This window comes from Rhinatrema bivittatum, chromosome 1 (genome assembly GCF_901001135.1).
Source record: "Rhinatrema bivittatum chromosome 1, aRhiBiv1.1, whole genome shotgun sequence".
In the NCBI taxonomy this organism is placed as follows: Eukaryota; Metazoa; Chordata; class Amphibia; order Gymnophiona; family Rhinatrematidae; genus Rhinatrema; species Rhinatrema bivittatum.
The window spans coordinates 39,592,564-39,610,292 of NC_042615.1; the positions used below are offsets into that span (position 1 = coordinate 39,592,564).

Below are 17,729 nucleotides of genomic sequence, written 5' to 3' on the forward strand. Positions count from 1 at the left end.
TCCTTTCTAATCTTTTTTTCTAAATCTAAGCAGCAAGAAGCAAAAAAGCAATGCAAAATAAGGTTTCAGCAGTTGAATTCAAGCCAGGAAAATGACCTGTTTTTAGACCCAGCTCCTTCAAGAATATCTATCCCCATGTGTCCAATATGTGTGAAAAACACTTTGAATACTGACCTAAAGAATGTAATATGTCAGCTGGCCTAGACATATATTAAATAATATAGGAGAAAAGAGAAATCTGTGAGGGAACTTGCACTCCAAAATTTCTGGGGCTAAAATTTGATCTTTCTTAAGCACTTTGTTATCTATTCTCTAAAGAAAAAGCAAAACCAGTGAGCAGCTTCTCCTTTCAAACCCACATCAGATAGCATTTTTATTAAAATCCTTGCAATCAACAGTCCTGAAGGCTGCTGTCAGATCTAATAAGATTAGTGAAGATGAAATCCCTTTATCTAAATCTTGACTAAGGTCTTCCACAAGGGCAACCAGTGCCATCTCGCTACTTAATCTAGGTCTAAAGCCAGATATAGCAATTGCTGTTGAATTGCCCTTTCAGTTTACTTGAAAACAGCAGAGTTTATTTGGATCCACAGAGGTATTTTTTTTTTTAAGAGATGGAAAGTACATTTTTTAATGCCAGAAGTATTGTCCCCTCTTTATGGGAAGCTTTTAATTACACCTTCATCTGTTTGAACATCCCTTTAATAATTGAGAGAGACAACGAACCAAGATACAAGAAGATTTTTTTTTAAATAAAACATCTCCACATCCTTGCAGGTCTGGATTCAAGCACAGACAACTGCCTCCGGCACCATATTTTGATAGGCACTGAAGCGTTGCCGCTGTGTCTTGATCCAGGCTTACCTCCCACATGCTCCCTTAAAGCGGAGCTACCCTAAATTGCACAGAGGTGGCAGCAGCAACCTGAAAAATTCACCACTGGGCCTGCAGCCGCTTGCTCAAGGCCCTGCCTCTCACACGGGTTTCCATAGTAACAGGAAGCCCATGTGGAAGAAGGCGGCAGGGCCTTGAGCCTGCAGCCACAGGGTACAGGCCCCAAACTGAATTGCTTTTAGGTTGCTGCTGCTGCCGCCATCGTGCAGAATTGAGACAGCTCCGTTTTAGGTAAGTGGCTGGGCCCTCCCATCAGGATCTCAGTAGAGGGGGAGGGAGGGAGGGAAGGGGGTACTCCCCCATATTTATGGGTGCTGGCAACATAAATCCGGCCCTGCTTCTTTACAATTAATTTAAAAGACAACGATGAAGCAAAGCCATTCAAAGAACTGGTGCCGCTTCAAACATTTGTCCCAACAGAACATATCCACTCTTGCCAAATTAAAGCAATTTTGAAAACTGATTGCAAATAAGAGCAGAATCAGATCTAGGCAAATCATGAGACGGTGGACACAGTCCCTTAACTTAACCTGTCCTGGGAGACCCCCAGCCAGTCAGGTATGCATGAGATAAATGTGTATGCACTGCCTCCATTGCATGCAAATTTGTATTTCATGCATATTCATTGGGGATACCCCGGAAACCTGACTGGCTGGGGGTGTGTCCCCCCAGGACAGGTTTGGGAACCACTGCTCTAGAGTCATTCGGAGCTTGCTTACTAGTAGCTGAAAAAAAATCTTTGCTTAGCAGGTTCCATTGCCACCTCGTAGACCTTCATGTGATCTAAACACTTCAATTTGCCTGCTTCCAATCTCGCCTCTCACGAACATCTTTCAAGACACCAAGCAGCACACTCCTTGTACTGCATTTCAGCTGTAGACCATGCAAGCCACCTTGGATGAGCATACAAACCACACAGGATCAATCTAACCCTCCATTACTTAACAAGCTCATCAGCTGCAGCTCCTTAATCAAGAATAAAATCTTCTAGGCTACTTGCAAATGGAAGTAGGTCTATTTTTATCAAGAAAGTGACTATGTTTAGCTACAGCACCATCATATAAAATAAAAAAAAAAGGAAACCCGGTTAAAAGAAAATTAACTAAATAATGCTCAGACCAAGGACCTGGCATTACTTTAACATCTGAAACAAGGAGGTTGGCGGCACCCTGTAGACCCAACTGATTTATTGCAGCGTGAGTTTTCGAGGACTAGTGTCCACTTTGTCAGATGCACCTCAAGGTCTGTGAGTGCCTTTTCATTTTGCCACCAAAATCGCCCTCTTTTAGATGAGTTGACTTAGAAATACAAGGAAAGGAGTGGAATCCTGCCTCCCCCATTCGTTTTCTCTTGCCGATCTACATTTTTCTCTGCCCTTTGAGAATGCTAATTAGTGGAACCTTTGCTATTTTCGCTTGAAATTTTTTGCGAGCTGGCAACCCGCAAGCCCAGTAGAAAATCTATCACCTTTAACAACTGAAAAGAAGGCAAGGCAATGTGGTCACATAAACAGAAACAAACTTTCCCGGCTGTGCTGTGCATTGTTTTTAGCCATAGATATTTTATCCACACGCATAAGCACTGCATCTTTTTTTTCCCCCATTCAGGAATTTGACAATTCTGTTCATTTTCAACTATACAATCAAAACTTTCTGGGTCAATTGTTCAGCACAGGTAGAATGAATCATTTAGTAGCTGACTTGTAATCGACAGAGACCAGTGAGTGAAATGACCAGCCCTGGGCAAGCACTGCCCGGAAAAATGCAGCGTCTCTTTCCCAGAAGGACTCCTAGCTGTGGACCCCCATCCGCAGCTGACCAAACAGGGAAGACAAAAGCTTTGGCTGAACCAGGAGAACTGAACTTTTATCCTAGCATGTCCTCGAACTGCGTGGCAAAGTCACCTTGTCTGCTTTGCATCGTTGTCCTGTCTGTCTCGTGGGGGGACTGCACACTCTTAACTTATATCAAAACACATACACCATAAAGGACTACTCTGCCCCTATTTTGAAAGAGGGAAATGGCCCTTTCAACACACAGAGGTTTTCTACAAAACAAACGGAAGCCAAAAAGCCTAGCTCCCACAATCAGGAGGCTGGTCTTCACCTGCCAAGCCTACAAACTTCTCTCAGCAGGGTTTTCTTACTTAACAGGACTTGGTTGAGGCTTTCTTAGTTTACAATCTAGGACTAGGCCATACAGTTCAGCCAGCCACAGCTGCTTATCGGCTGCTCAGCAGCAGCACTCTGTACCGTTTCTCCTGGCAATTTCCGCACTGCAGCCCTCAATCTCGCCCTATGGAGCTCCCACTGCAGGTCCCCTCGGCCCTCCAGGACTCCCTCTCAACCCCTCCCCCATGGGAAGCTTACTCTCTGCCACTTTTCCTGACAGGGAACAAGCTCGCCTCTGAAGCGTTTTTTTTTGTTTTTTTTTTAAATGCTCCTTGCCCTGCCCTTCACGTAATTAATTAGCAGACACGTGCTGCAGATCAGGCTCCCCTGTCAGCCCAGAGATAGCACGTGCTGCTGCTTCCTGTTGGCTGACCCTGTCATCATTCCTGGTACAGCTCAGTTGTATGGCTAATGGGTTCTGGGAGACCATCTTTTTCAGCTAAACCATTTTAGATTGGGGAAATCAGTCATACTGATTAGAATTTGATCATCCTGCCTTTTTTACCCCCATACGTTGACGGTCACCAGAGCAACCAAGGGGTTCTGTAATAGCCTGCCATAAACGCCTCTCTCCTACCATACCAACAGCACGTTGCTGAGATTCCCCACGTCTCCTGGCCTTGTCCAAGATGAGACAGATACATGTATAAACACATCATAATGGAATGAGCCATTGTTAGGGAAAATAAGGCTTAATCTGCAGATATCACACAAAGAGTGGGACTGGTGCTAGATTTCTACCGGTCCCCGAATGCATTCGTCTTGAGCTCGAATATGGAAAGGCGTGAATTCAAGTCCTAATCCAAACAGTGATTAGCAAGGAAATACTGCCATAGCTGGTTACCCTACAGATCAGGTCTGCGAACAATCTTTTGGGATGCGATTCTGAAATTTTTTCCTGCACATCATGCTCATGGCAACGGTCCAAGTAAAAAAATGCTTGAGAAGGTTTTGAGGACACTGCGTGTGAAACTGGGAAACAAGTGCATGAGAATTTCCAGTAAATTGCATGGGAATGGCTAAATCTATGAAACACGCTGGGGCTTCTGGACTTTTTTTTTTTTTTTTTTTTAACAATCCAGACCTATTTTAAGTTTCTAATGAAATGAGTTTGGAAACTGGTACCAAGCTATGCAATGTCAGGAGACGCACTAATGGGGAGACTGCCTAGCGTGCATCCTTTTACCATGGGAAATTTAACTCCTGGTCAGAGAAAGGAATTATAACCTGCAGTGAAGAGGAGGGCACATCAGGGCCGAGTCAGATCAGCTGGCCGAGTCCTTCCTCCCTCCCTTCCTTAGTGCACCGACCCCCCCCCCCCCCCCCACCTTAAAAATATTTTCCCCAACCCAGGCATCCCTCCCTCTCACCTTAAAAAAAAAATTAACGGGTCTGGAGTAGACTTCCTCCCACCTTTACGAACCTCTTCCTACCCATAAACTGTCCAGCATCTTCCAAATCCCCCACCTGGGAGCCCAAGCTGAACCGGCAGAGCTGTTCCCTCCCTAGCAGCTGATTGGTCCCGCCATCGTTACATATCTCTGAAAGGACAGCCTTCTGAAAAGGGATTGGTACTTTCACGGACAGTGGAGGGACCAATCAGCAGACAATGAAGTGAATAAATTAATATTAAGTGCCCACTTAATATTAATTTATTCACTGTTATATTATTCGCCTTGATCACATTCTCTAGCAACAGATTTGTTTTGAATCTGCTGGTTGCTGTGTCTCGTTTTAGTATTATGAAAAAGGGTAAAATAACCATCTTATTTACCTGTTCCAAACCACTCATGTCCCCTCGCAGCCATCTCTTTTCCAAGCTAAAGAGCCCTTGCCTGAGTAGCCTCTAATCAGAGAAGAGATGTTCCATCCCTTTTATCATCTTTGTCATCTTCTTCTGCATCGTTTCTAGTTATGCTATGTCTTTCTTGAGATGGGGCAATCGTTCCTTGAGTACTGTGCACAGTTCTGGTCGCACCATGGCATGATGCAGCGGCAATACGATATTTTTCCATTTTATTCTCCATTCCCAACATTCTATTTGCTTTCTTGATCACCACCGTGCACCGAGCCGAGGATTTCAATGTATTGTCCACAAAGACTCCAAGGTCCTTTTCCTGGGTAGTGGCTCTCAATATAGAACACAGCATCATGGACCTGAGGTTGGGATTATTTTTCCCTAACTGCATGACTTTGTACTTTTCTACATTAAATTTCCTCTGTGACTCCGAGGCCCAGTCTCTTGGTCTCACAAGGTTCTTCTGCAGTTCCTTGCAATCTGTCATTTTAACAGCTTTGAATAATTTTGAGTCATCTGCAGATTTGATTACCTCACTTGTTCGCTTTTCCAGATCAGTTATGAATATGTTAAACAGCACAGGTCCCAGTACTGATCTATGTGCTACTCCACTAATGACTTTTCTCCATTTGGAAAACCAATCACTGACTACCCTCTATTGTCAGCTTTTTAACCTGTTACCAATCCAAACAGAAAACAGCATCCTATCCCATCAATCTCTCATGGGAGGACTATGTCAAATGCCTTCTGAAAGTCCAAATACACCTGCATGTTTATTTACACCTTCCAAAACTTCTAAAAGATTGGTTAAAACAAGACTTCCCCTTGCTAAAACCATGTTGACTCTTCCCCATTAAGCCAGGTCTAGTTTGTTTTTAAGAATGGCTTCTACCATTTTGCCCGGCACCGATGTCAGATTCACTGATCTATAGTTTCATGCATCTCCCCAGGAGACCTTTTTAAAAATTGGCATCACAATGGCCACCTTCCAGTCTTCAGAAATCATGGCTGCAATATTTTATTTTAAATATTTTATTGCACTTCAGTTTTAACACAAATATCAACTTGCTCCAGGAATCCAATTTATCTCAATGATGAAAAAAGCAAAAGGATAAATATTCTATTACATTTACAAGACTACAAGAAAGGAGAGATCCAATTAGGTTCTGAGCATAGCATTAAATAAATTAACACACAAAGAAAACTAACTTTAGATGAACAGCAGCATTATATCTAATTGTCGGTTGGAATAACAATATACCAGATATTACCAAATTATGGTCTTCTGTAGTTTCTTAGAATCTAAAAAGAAAAAGTAGTGAAGGCTCAAAAAATAAATGTAATATTATTCAACAGTAGAATACATTTACATGGAAAATGTACAACAAACATTGCACTTCCCGCCAAGGCTTCTTGGAACATTGCCAAAACTTTCCTCCTACGATCTTGGGTAGTTTTAGAAACATCTGGAAATAACCAAACTTTTTGGCCATGAAATAAAGCTGATCTATTCCGAAAAAAGTTTCATAATAGCATCTCAATCCTGGGGAAAAACAAAAGTTACAAGCGTCCTTCTAATAGTTACTTCAGCATCACTGGGTTCCTCTATTATACCAGTGATATCCAAACTGTCAACAGTAAGATGTCCTTCTTCATACAAAACGTTTTGAATAAATACTCTGCCCTTTCTATCCACTGGCAAGGAAAAAAAGCCTTACTTATAGGCGGAAAGGTCTCAAATGGGGCATGTAATATCTCCAGAAGATATTCCCTAAATATACCCATAGGAGTATTAGTAACAATTTTAAGAAAATTAATAGCACAAACGTTAAAGTATTTAGCATAATTTTCAAGCTTTTCAGTCTTACAAACATATTGCCTTAGATCATTCCATCCTGTTCTAAAGGCACCAAACCCTCCCACAGGGAATCCAATGTAATAACAGGTGGCGTATTCAAAGGGGGATTTGAAGTGGGTTCAGCCAATGCCATCGAGATGACTCTCCCTGTCTGGGGAACCACCCCCATCCGCATTTCCCTGATCAACTTGGGTTGCCAAACTCTCCGGCTCTTGCTGCCTTTTCCTGCCGTCACCATGGTGAACTCCTGCAAGAGTAAACGGGGGGTTCTCCTTCATATGCTGCTCTAGCCTATGCTTCTCCAGGTGTCATCAGGAGCGATGAAAACACACTGCAATTCTCTTTGCTGCCCGAAGGAACAGGAACCATCAAAGTGCCTGGCTCAATAATGTATCGAAATGTGACCTATGAGCTGATCTGGTCACTCACAGCCATTGACTCTCCACTGGGCTCTTCTGCTGCCGCTGTTAGCTTTCTTGCACTATCTTCCAAGAGAGCTGGGGGGGGGGGGGGGGAAGGGAACTCCCCATATCTTTCCTTTCCACCTTGTTAGGCAAAAAACAAGAAAAAATGTGAAGAAAGAGAAAACTCTGGCGGGATTTCATATTTTAGGTCCCTTAGAACTCTGGGGTGGATGCCATCTGGTGCCGGTGATTTCTTTTACTCTTTAGTTTGACAATCTGAAGAGTAATAAATCATCCTGATCCTTATCCAATAAGGCATAGCAGGCACCCTTCCAGTTGATTATCAAGAAAAAGATTATTCTTTAGATGACCTGAAGGTAATTTAGCAAGTCAATGTAATAAAGCAACAGGGAAAGTTAACAGTATGCTTGGTTGCAAAAGCAGAGGTATTATGAGCAGGAAAAGGAAGATAATATTGCCTATATATAGGTCTAGAAGCTCTACCTTCATAAGAACATCAAGAAGATGAAAGCAGTACAGAGACAGCTATAACAATGGTACAATATCTGCAACATAAATCCAACAAAGAAAAGTTTGACACTCAAAATTTACTCACAAGAGCAAGGAGGAGAGAGTGGATATGATATAAACATTCAGTTGACAAGCTTCAATAAATCAAAAGGAGACATTTTCTAAGGAAAAGAAAATTCGAGAATAAAGGGTCAGGATATCAATTTTGAGGAGAAAGGCTCAGAGAAAACATGAAAAAATATTATTTTACTCAGGATGATGATAGGTTCCTCGAATAACCTACCAACAGAGATATTAGAAACCAATACTGTAACGGAATTCAAGTAGGACAAATACAGAGGGCAGTAGTAGAAAAGGGTTCGGAGGTTGAAGTATTGAATGCAACCTATTTACCCTCTAAAAATCAGAGGCAAGGAGAAGAAAACAAAGGGTGGGTTAAGGAAGCCCAATCTAGAGCCACTGCAGGCCATGGGGTAGCTAGGTCAGAGCATGTGGGCTACAACTTCCCAGAAGTTAACCAGGTTGGCGATGGATGGGTACCGACCAACAAGGTCACGAGGACTGAAGAGAATGGATACTGGGGCAATAGCCTCACTCATTTTGACAGCCATTTATATAATTACAAAATTTGGTGAAGCAGGAGAAGATAGGCTGTGTAACAGATTAAGATTGAGAACTTGTATGTTCATCTGGTCAGGATAGTAGAGAACCAAAGAGGAAGAAAACAAAAACTGACTTGTATAAAAAGCAATACCTTACAACTGCTCAAATCTCTACAGCTGGAAGTTATCTTTTGCAGTTACAACAAAAATAAATGGGTAGGCTGGATGGGCCAACTGGTCTTTGTCTGCCATCTTCTACTAAGATACTATGTATCCAAATGATCAAAGGCACCTAGATACTTGAGAGTCTGTAATATCCCATGCCAGAGGTCCAGCTAAGGAGAATCCTGTTTATTATGGGCAAAGAATATGCAGTTTTTTGCTCTTTCCCATGCTTGGTGACTAGGTATGGATGGCTAGCTGAACTGTAATGTGTGCACTTGCTCATGTAAAAACGATGGCCATAGATGCAAAATGATTAATTTATTTGACTGCTTTGGTAATGTGGACACTGTAATATAGTGTAATACACGGAAGCCTATAGAACGTCTGTTCAGAGCTTCTCCCTTATGGCATAGAATTCTGTTCAAAAGTCTGTGTTAATTGAACCACTTACAAATACAAGACCGTGCGGACTGCACTGTGAAGATGTACCTTTATTTATAGTCCTAGGAAGAATCTATTACTGCAGCTGCACTTCCTATCCATTATAGGAGCTGTAAGCATGCAATTACTAGGAGCTGTGACTGGCCCGTCACCTCTCGAGAGCTCTGACATGGATTAACTTCTTTGGGATTTTTATACAGTTTTGCTCCCATATCTGCCTGCTTTCTGGTACTTTCCCACTTACTCAACAGTCCCTTTCCTTCCAAGAGTTCAGCAAATCAACTATTACTATTGTAAGCTGCAGCAGAGGTAGATGCTTGCTAATTAATCACTTGGCAGCCAATGAAGTAATTGTGCGCACAAAATGGGTGCTGTGCTGAGCGCCCGTTTTCCTGACGGGCGCCCAGCCACCTCTCCTGAATGCACGATTCAATGTTTAAATGAGGGGTCGCGCTAAAAAGGAAACGCTAGGGAAAAATGTGCATCGCTAGTGCCTCCTCGGCACTGGGCGCACAGGAGAGGTGGCGGTCAAGTGGGTTAGGAAAACGGATGCACAATCTACGAGAGTCTGCCTTCTTCCGCTACCTGCATAGGCACGCACAAAATACACGGCCTGGACCGTGCATCTTGTGTGGGCATTGGGCGCCCCGAATTATTTATTTATTTTTAACGAAATACTGCTCTATTTGCTTCCTCCTCCTCAGTACTGCAACAATACAGGAGGAAACATAAAAAGCAGTATTTTTCTTTTTTTTTTTTTCAATGCGCCCTTGAGTGTGGCATACCTTTCTGCCAGCCCCGGGCCGGCGTAAAATTTGCCGCGTTGCAAGGGCGCATTGGCCGTGCGGAAAATGTATTGGATTGCGGGGATTAGCTAGAAGCCTCATCTACGTGAATTTGCATGCGATGAGCGCTATTAGCTACGTGGTGATTCGGATGCACCAATCCCTGTATTGGATCAGGGGTTATGGATGCGTGTCAAGCCGTGGGCAGCGGCCACACGCGGTATTGCGTTGGCCCCCTTGCACCTAGAGCTCCAGAACAGGCTGCTGAGCCAGCCCAACTGAGCAGCTGCACCCAGAACCTCAGGCCAGCTGCAAGGAGGGGTGAAGTGCTGCCCAATTCCACAGGAGAGGTAAATCAAAGGGAGTCACCCCTTTAGGAGCCACCTCGGGAGTGACTGGTATTATTATTCTACCTGGTCTCTCGTTGGCACAAAGCGGACTTTGTTATTTGGTGGGCAAGACAGTGGGATTCTTGTTCTTGCCCTTTTATTGCGGAGGGGGCGTGGTTGGATAAGGATTGTATTGGTGCTATTATTGTATTTTATATTATATTTTTATTGATTTGAAATATTTAATTATTGTCAAGAGTATGACAGAGAGAGGGGGAGGAGTAAAGATGTGGCAACAGCAGCGTCTCCATGTTCTGCTCAGAGTTCATTTGCCTTGTCTATGCCCTCCAAATGCTTTGGGAACGTTTGGCCTTACCTCTCAGTGACCACCCAGTCTTTGTACTTCAGCAAAGAATCATGGATTTTGCCATCTTCAGAAAGACTGGTATAGAGGGACGTGAGGCAAGCCCCGACGAAATGCAGCGTTTGGAAGCGAATGGTGCTTCTGGGGCGGACATCTCCTTGACCCCCCACCCGAGAGCAGACTACCTGCGTTCAGACGGCTGCAGTGAATCACTTGCTATGCAGAAAGAGAAATCGAGCGCCTACGCGGATGAAAGAGAGGGATCAGCTCACCTTCTCTGTCTTCTTGTGTCAATATGACTGCTCAAAGATGAGCGGGAGGGGAATTAGTGGCGAGTGGGATTTTGAAGGAGGAAAGATGGGTACTGGAAGTTACCCATGCAGTGTTGAGTAGACGTGATAATGTGATACTAGCAAATTCACTCCCTCCTTGCTGCCGGTCAAGCCACAGATGGTCACACCAGATTCCGTACGGGAGGACTTGTTAAAGTTACATCTATTTGTGCAGAAATCCCTTAATGATGGGGTTATCGAATTCCAGAGTCCTTCACTGCGGGAATTAACCACTTGAATGGAAACCTTGGAAAAAGAAATTGAGGACCTCAAAGCAATTCATTCTCAGATAATACAGGATAAGCTTTTTCTTCATCAAAAAGTGGAACAGTTTGAAAAGGTTATTAGGTCACTGAATCTTCGTTTATTGAACTTTCCAAGAATACGGGGCTTTTCTCCAAAATACTGATTTAAAAAAATATCTTACAGAGATATTAGAGCTCTCTCCTGAAGCGATGCATCCAGTTAACAAAATCTGCTATCTCCAGTATAAGAGGACTGGAGAGAGTCCCAGAGAGGGAAGTGGAAGTAGTTCAGATTTCTACTGATAGCTTAAATATCTCTGCTGTTTTGGAGCAATCTGTTGTGGAAACACAGGAGAGGATCACATTACTTGTGAAATTTGTTTTTGAACAAGACTTATGTTCCATTATGAGATTATATTTCAAAAAAAGATCAATTGCTGCAGTATGGTCGGCAGATCTGGATTTTCTCTGATGTGACTAAAAGCACACAAGAAAGAAGAAAATTATTCCTCAAGATGAGAGAAGCTCAAGCTTTGTCGTCTTATTTTTATTTGCATTATCCTTGTAAATGCTTAATTCTTTTTTTGAAAGTGAACTATGTTTTTTATGTACCTGAGCAATTTAGGATTTTTTTTGGATTCCAAAATAATCGCAGGGCAATCCCAGGTTTGAGAAAAAGATGGAATCTAAGTGTGAGCAAATGGGTGTTAGAGAGAGTCCAACTTTTTTCCACTGATTTTTCTCCCAGGTTTGTTACAATGAATACTGAGAAATTCCTGAGCAACTATAAATTGAAAACCAAAAACGAAAATCTCCGGTCCTAGCATATTTGTAGATGACTGGAGACGAAAGCGTGAGGGAACAGTTTTTGGTTTCTTGCTCATACTTTGTGCTCACTCATGAGCATGCTCTGTGCACTTCTCCACCCCTTCCAGATGTTGTCAGCAGAGTACGTTGCATTATCTGAAAAGGAATACTGAACATGAATTGCTAGGAAGCACAGATCCATAGAACACAATGAGGAAAAAAGCAGCAGCAAAACATACAGAAAACCACTTATGTACCTTACATAAAAAAAAAAATAAATGACTTATGAAGGTACAAAGCACGATGAACTGCAGTCAAGATGTATCCAAAAGCAAATCCTCCCACTCTGTCCATAGCTATGCTCTGCTTGCTCCTTAATTAACGACTCTCCTGCCCACAAGGATGTAATGCTGAAACTCAGTTCCCAAAGAAACTCTTTTGTTTACTCAGTGACGAACCCCTGCAATGTTTTCATGGCCTGATTGCTCACAAAACTGTGCAAGGGAGGAATGCAGAATGGCAGGGGTGGGGCAATGGGGAAAAGCAGACTCATCCGCGCCCCACAAGGACTCCAACCCTGGTAAAGGGGCAAAATACCACGCTCGTACTTGCATGGGGGCTCTGTCTTCATGTGGGCCACTCGTGGCAGGTAGGAACCAGGGGTAACTCACAGGCAACGTCCATCGCCAACAAAAGCAGAGCACAAACGAAAATAAATAAATAAAGAGGCATTGGGAAACCTTGCCCCTAGGCTCCTCTCACCTTCTCCTTGTTCAGCTCTGTAGAGGGATCCTCATTTTGTAAGAAATGTAGGCAACCACGGCATACAGAAAGAAAAAGAACAAGCGTGTCACATCTGGAGACAGACGTGCCACTCATTCTTCCTACCCCTTTGATAAAGGGCTCCTGCCTTTCCTGCGAGAAATGAGCACAGGAGGTCTTTCAGCTACACCACTGGAGAACAAACAGATGTGGTTCCCTTTTAATAAACCCTAATGTGCCACTCTGTCAGTGGTTTTCTAGCAGTGCTTCCCAAACCTCTCCTGCAGGCTCTTGTTTTCAGAATATCCATAATGAATGTGCCCGAGAGATCTGCATAAATTAGAGACCCACTGTATGCAAATCTATCTCATCTTTATTCATTGTAATCCTGAAAACCTGACAGGCTAGGCCTGCCTCCCGGAGAAGGTTGGGAAACACTGTTCTCGAGGGCCCCTAACCAGTCAAGTATTCACGACAACCCTGACGGATATACATTAAATACATTTGCATACAATTGAGACAGTCTGCAATCAGATCTCGCGCTCTCTCTCTCCTGCATATTCATTAGGGATATCCTGAAAACACGACTATTCAGGAACCCTCAAGGACCGGCCCCTGCGAGACACTAACGTTGCAGGAATCATGGGCTGCTGCTCATCCTCCGACCGACGGCTGCCATGGTCACAGCTAGAGACACTGCCTTTGTCACAGCTGGATCACCTCACTTCCTCCGGGGGGGAGGGGGAATACAGGAACCAATTAAGTTAAACCCGGCAGGTCCTCCTGCCAACTCCAGTAATGCGCCTCCCTTATAATCGCCGTAGGTGTAGGTTCTCGCATGTTATTGATGGGGTGCGAGGGAGGGAGGCCTCGCATTGGCCTTGTAGTCTGTTCTGACCTGGTCTAGGCCATGACTTTTCAGGCTGACTTGGACTCCTCCTCCTCCTTTTTTGTCTTTTCTTCCTAATTCGTCATTATAGTAAAAATAAAATGGATCCTAGGTGGTTTCATAACCCCAGTGTAATCCCAATGATCTCCATGAGAGCACAGGCCGTCGACGTGGGCTCCGTCATGCAGCTCATGTGCTGCCATAAATCAGACTGCAACTCGCCCCACACGGCAGGTGTTTGCTGCTTCGTTGAATCTCCTAGAGATATTTTCTTGTGTATTCTAGTTTGGAAAAAGGATCTCCGTGCTTCCCGAAGCCCATGAGCAGCAGTATCTTCCCGGCACTCAGAGCGGCTAGAAAGTCTCAGACGGTGAAAGCAGAAAAGCGGCACGAACGGGTGAGGCACTTCTTTCCGGCTCTACTATTCAATCTTAGGAATCTGCACTTTTGGTGCTATCAGCAGTCCTGCCCAGTAGATAACTCTGCAGGGTGAATTTACTCGGGTTAATCGCGGTTTGTTACAAAGCTGAAAGCATGCGTAGACTTTTACAGCACTCGTTCTTTTAAGCCTGGTTACAAAGAGGCGTTCTTGGAGGGAGGCTGTAAGTGGGGGGAATAAACGACACGTGTACATTTGCTTTTTCCAATATAAGCAATACCATTTTACCACCAACTGGCCACCCGCACCAAGAGCAGGTGTAAATGCACGTGCGTGTGTACCTTGTAAGCAATTTTCAAAGGGAAAAAAATACCCAAGGGGTTTCCCCGTTCAAAGTTAGCTGTAAGGTATACGCGGGCAAGAGCGCACATATACCCTGCAACCCCGTGGGCTACTCAGAATCGTCCCCTTCGTGTCCCCTCGCCTGCACGGAAATAAAGGAGATCCTGTGTGGCAGCGAGCATCCTCGCAAGCTCTCTCTCTCTACCCCTTTTCTCCATCCCACCCCCTGCCCTGACCTGGCGCCGGGGGTTCTGCTCCGGCCGCGGGGGCTGCATTTCGCTCCGAGCTGCAGGATGCTAGCAGATCCTACGAGAATCAGGCAAGACCTGCCAGCACGTCACGCCTCATAACTAACGGGACGGCAGGAATAAGAAAGAGGGGAAGGGAGAGAGGCAGAGAGTAAAAAAAGCAGGTGTGCGGGAAGGTGCGAGGGTAGGAGAGAGAGAGAAAGGTAGAAGGAAGAGAGAAAGGAAAAGAATGTGAGGAGAGGCAAGTGATAAGATGAAGTGGAGGGAGAGAAGAGTGGTTGAGAGATAGGAGGGGGCAAAAAGGGGAAAGGAAGAGAGGAGAGAGAACATGGAGGACTCGAGAAGAGGGGGGGGGGGGGGGGGGAGGGGGGGGGGGGGGGGGGAGAGTATCTGGGGCAGGACTCCAGCAGCTGCGGTCTCAGCACGAGGTGGGCCCTGCTATGACCTGTAGGCCCCCCGATGTCCGCAGCCTTCACGTCCCTTCATACGGTGGGGGCTACGGCTCCAGCCCCGGTGAAGCCACACCGAGTTAAGCAGCAACTCCTGCCCCCCCTCCAACACACGCCCCAGACCTAGGGGAGATGAGATCCCATCGTTTAGGGGAGGGTGTGAGGAGACGAGCAAAGAAAGTTCAGGCCCTGGAGAGGAAAGGGGAGACTGATGTGGAAGCTTTCTGCAAGGACAGAGGTTAACCAGCGGGAGGGGTGCAGTCGCGGGACCTTAAAACTATTCCTTTGGCTCGACTGCGGGCCCTTTGGCAGCTCTGCATTAGAATTAAAGAATTAGCAGCCAATGTCCAGAAAATTGGAAAATCTTTATTGCAAGGTGACACGAGTGTGTGAAGAGTGCCCAACTCTGGCCGAGTTTTGAGTGAACAAGGTAAAGCTGTGCTGCCGTTCATGCTTGCTGTCACAAGTTTAAAGCATATCGGTAATTTCATTACCTTGTGTTGATGAACACATGAAAAAACAGTGATATCGCTGCCAGTAAGCTTTTTTCAAGCCAATCCAATAAATACCCAATATAGTCTTTTTTAAGACTTGGACTCTTTCTTCTAATACACGAATTGAGTTGAGCCCCTGATGTAGCCCCACTGTAAGAGGGCGAAACTCGGCCAGAGTTGGGCACTCTTCACACACTCGTGTCACCTTGCAATAAAGATTTTCCAACATTGGCTGCTAATTCTGTTTTGTTGCCCTCACGGCTTTGTTAGACAGCCTTCCTTGCTGTTTCTTCAGTCCTTAGAATTAAAGAAGGCAGCTCCCAACTCAGCCTCACCTTAAGGGGAAAGAGGGGTCAGGGGTCAGGCGCTGCAGCAATCCCACAGGTCTCTGCTGGCAACCGGGTGGGGGAGAAAGGCCAGTAAAAACATCAACCTGGCGTTTTATATGTTCGCTAACGAGACCCTTCGTCTTTCCTTTCAGTGGTTTCAGGCAAGTAGCAACACGCCAGAGTGCAGTGCTTCTTGTGAAGGGCAATCAGTATTTGAAGGGGGGAAAACAAAGCTCGCAGTCAGCACAGAACACGGCTTCAAATCCTCAAATTCAACTCTTCTGAACAGCAAGGTTTCAAGAGCCCGGCTCATGCTGACTGCCCCGTGCCGCGTCGTGCGGACCGTGCCCCCGAGCTGGACCCCAGGAGTAACTTACTGCTTGTAGGAAAGTTAAGCTCCCCCACCTGGGGGAGGGGCTCTGCGTCCTGGACCACGTGCAACACGCCCACTGCCCGGAAGGCGGGGTCCATGGCCGCTGAGCTCTCGTTCACCGTGACGTCACTGGCTCCTGTGATGGGATTGGTCGGCGGGCCGCCCGTGGAAGCCTCGAAATCCGGCGGGATATCATCTATGCAATCTGCATTCGGCTAAATGGAAACAAACAAACAAAAAAAAAAAAATCAGCGGTTTGAATTCAAACTAAACAATAATATACTTTCCTGAAAACCTATTTTCTTTATCTAGAGTCAACAGAGAGTACAAAGATTAGCAGTTTCTATTCGTTTGCGTCGGGGAAATCAGACTGCACCAAGACCGTCTTGAACCAATACAGCACATCATGTACAGTTCCACTTTAATGAAATAAAAACATTTGCTTTTCTTAAACCACAGTGCTAGCAGAAAAGTAAAGTAAAAAACAAAAAACCCCCATCTCATTTCAATCCAATGCGTATTTTAGTCTGAACCGCTCAGCTGCAGGCTGAATATCAGACCCAAGTCTGGTGATCACTGGACCTCAGAAAACTACCCATTAGGGTCGTGCATTTGTTCGACATGAATGGGTGAAATGTAAAGAATGAGACCATTGTTGTTTCATTCATGGACCCTCATAAAAGAAAGGGAGGGTGCCCATGAATGAAATGAAAATGTTTCATTTGTTTGGGTTTCCCATTCGAGTCTATAGGCCATTGAAAAGTGCTGCAGTCAGACTGATACGAATAGCAACCAAGAAATTCTTGAGGAAGGCAGTAGCCAGGACGGAGCCGAGGCAGGAGAAGAGGGAAAGGAGGCAGGATGGAGGACCAATGAAGATAAAACTGCCTGGCTCCTGAGGATACACCTTGGAGCTCTTGCTACCTTACCTCTTAGTCTTGGTGCCATACACCACACTCTGAACAACTGGGGTCCTGAGGTCGGTCTGCCTTTTTGCCCTACCCCTTCTGTCAAGCTGCCATGCTTCTGACAGTACACTTGGTAGTCTTGCTTCTATACCCTTTTATGCTACACCTTGGAAGCACTGCTGCCACTCTGACTTCCTGCCCGGCTCCTGATGCTACACCTTGAGGGACCTGCTGACACTCTACTCGGCTGCCATCCATACCACTGATGCTACACCTTGGGGATCTTGCTGTCACTCTTCTGTGCTGCTATATCCCCTATACTCTGCCTCGTTGCCACGCCCCCGTTATACCAGCTTTGGGTTCCTTCTGCCACACCCCAGGCTCCATACCTCGGGGGTTTTGTTGCCAGTCTACCTTGCTGCTATACCACTTATGCTACACCGCGCTACCATACCCCAGACTCTACAGCTTGGGACATTCTTGCCATTGTGAGTGGCTGCTTGGCATCTCTCATGGTGCTTTGGGGTTTTCATGCTACTCTTTGTGCTGCTTTATTCTTCTATCAGTGCCTGGGGTTTTTTCCTCCACCCGTGGTGTTTTGTTCCCTCTTCATGGTGCCTTAGGATGTTCATGCCACTCTTAGTGCCACTTTGCCCCTTTCTTGCTGCCTCTGAGGGCTCATGCCAGAGTTGTCTGTGCCCTCTTTTGAAGCCTTGGGGTGTTCTTGGCACCCTTGCTGCTGCTTTGCTCCTCAGATGGTGTCTGAGAGAACTCCTTCCACTGCTGGTACCCTGTTTATCCTTTATGATACTTTAGGCTATTCATGCCATT

General features: G+C 45.2%; 1 protein-coding gene across 2 annotated transcripts in view; it reads right to left on the reverse strand.

Annotated features, from left to right (window-relative positions):
* The window catches only part of RNF150 (ring finger protein 150), a 345,956-nt gene that overhangs the window by 23,335 nt on the left and 304,892 nt on the right, over positions 1-17,729 (reverse strand). Inside the window, exon 6 of one of the 2 annotated variants that reach the window (XM_029597504.1) lies at positions 16,023-16,205. In XM_029597504.1, the coding sequence (XP_029453364.1) occupies positions 16,023-16,205 (183 nt within the window). Of the gene's footprint in view, positions 1-15,994; positions 16,206-17,729 lie in introns of both variants that reach the window. The other variant, XM_029597457.1, reaches the window with a different exon arrangement.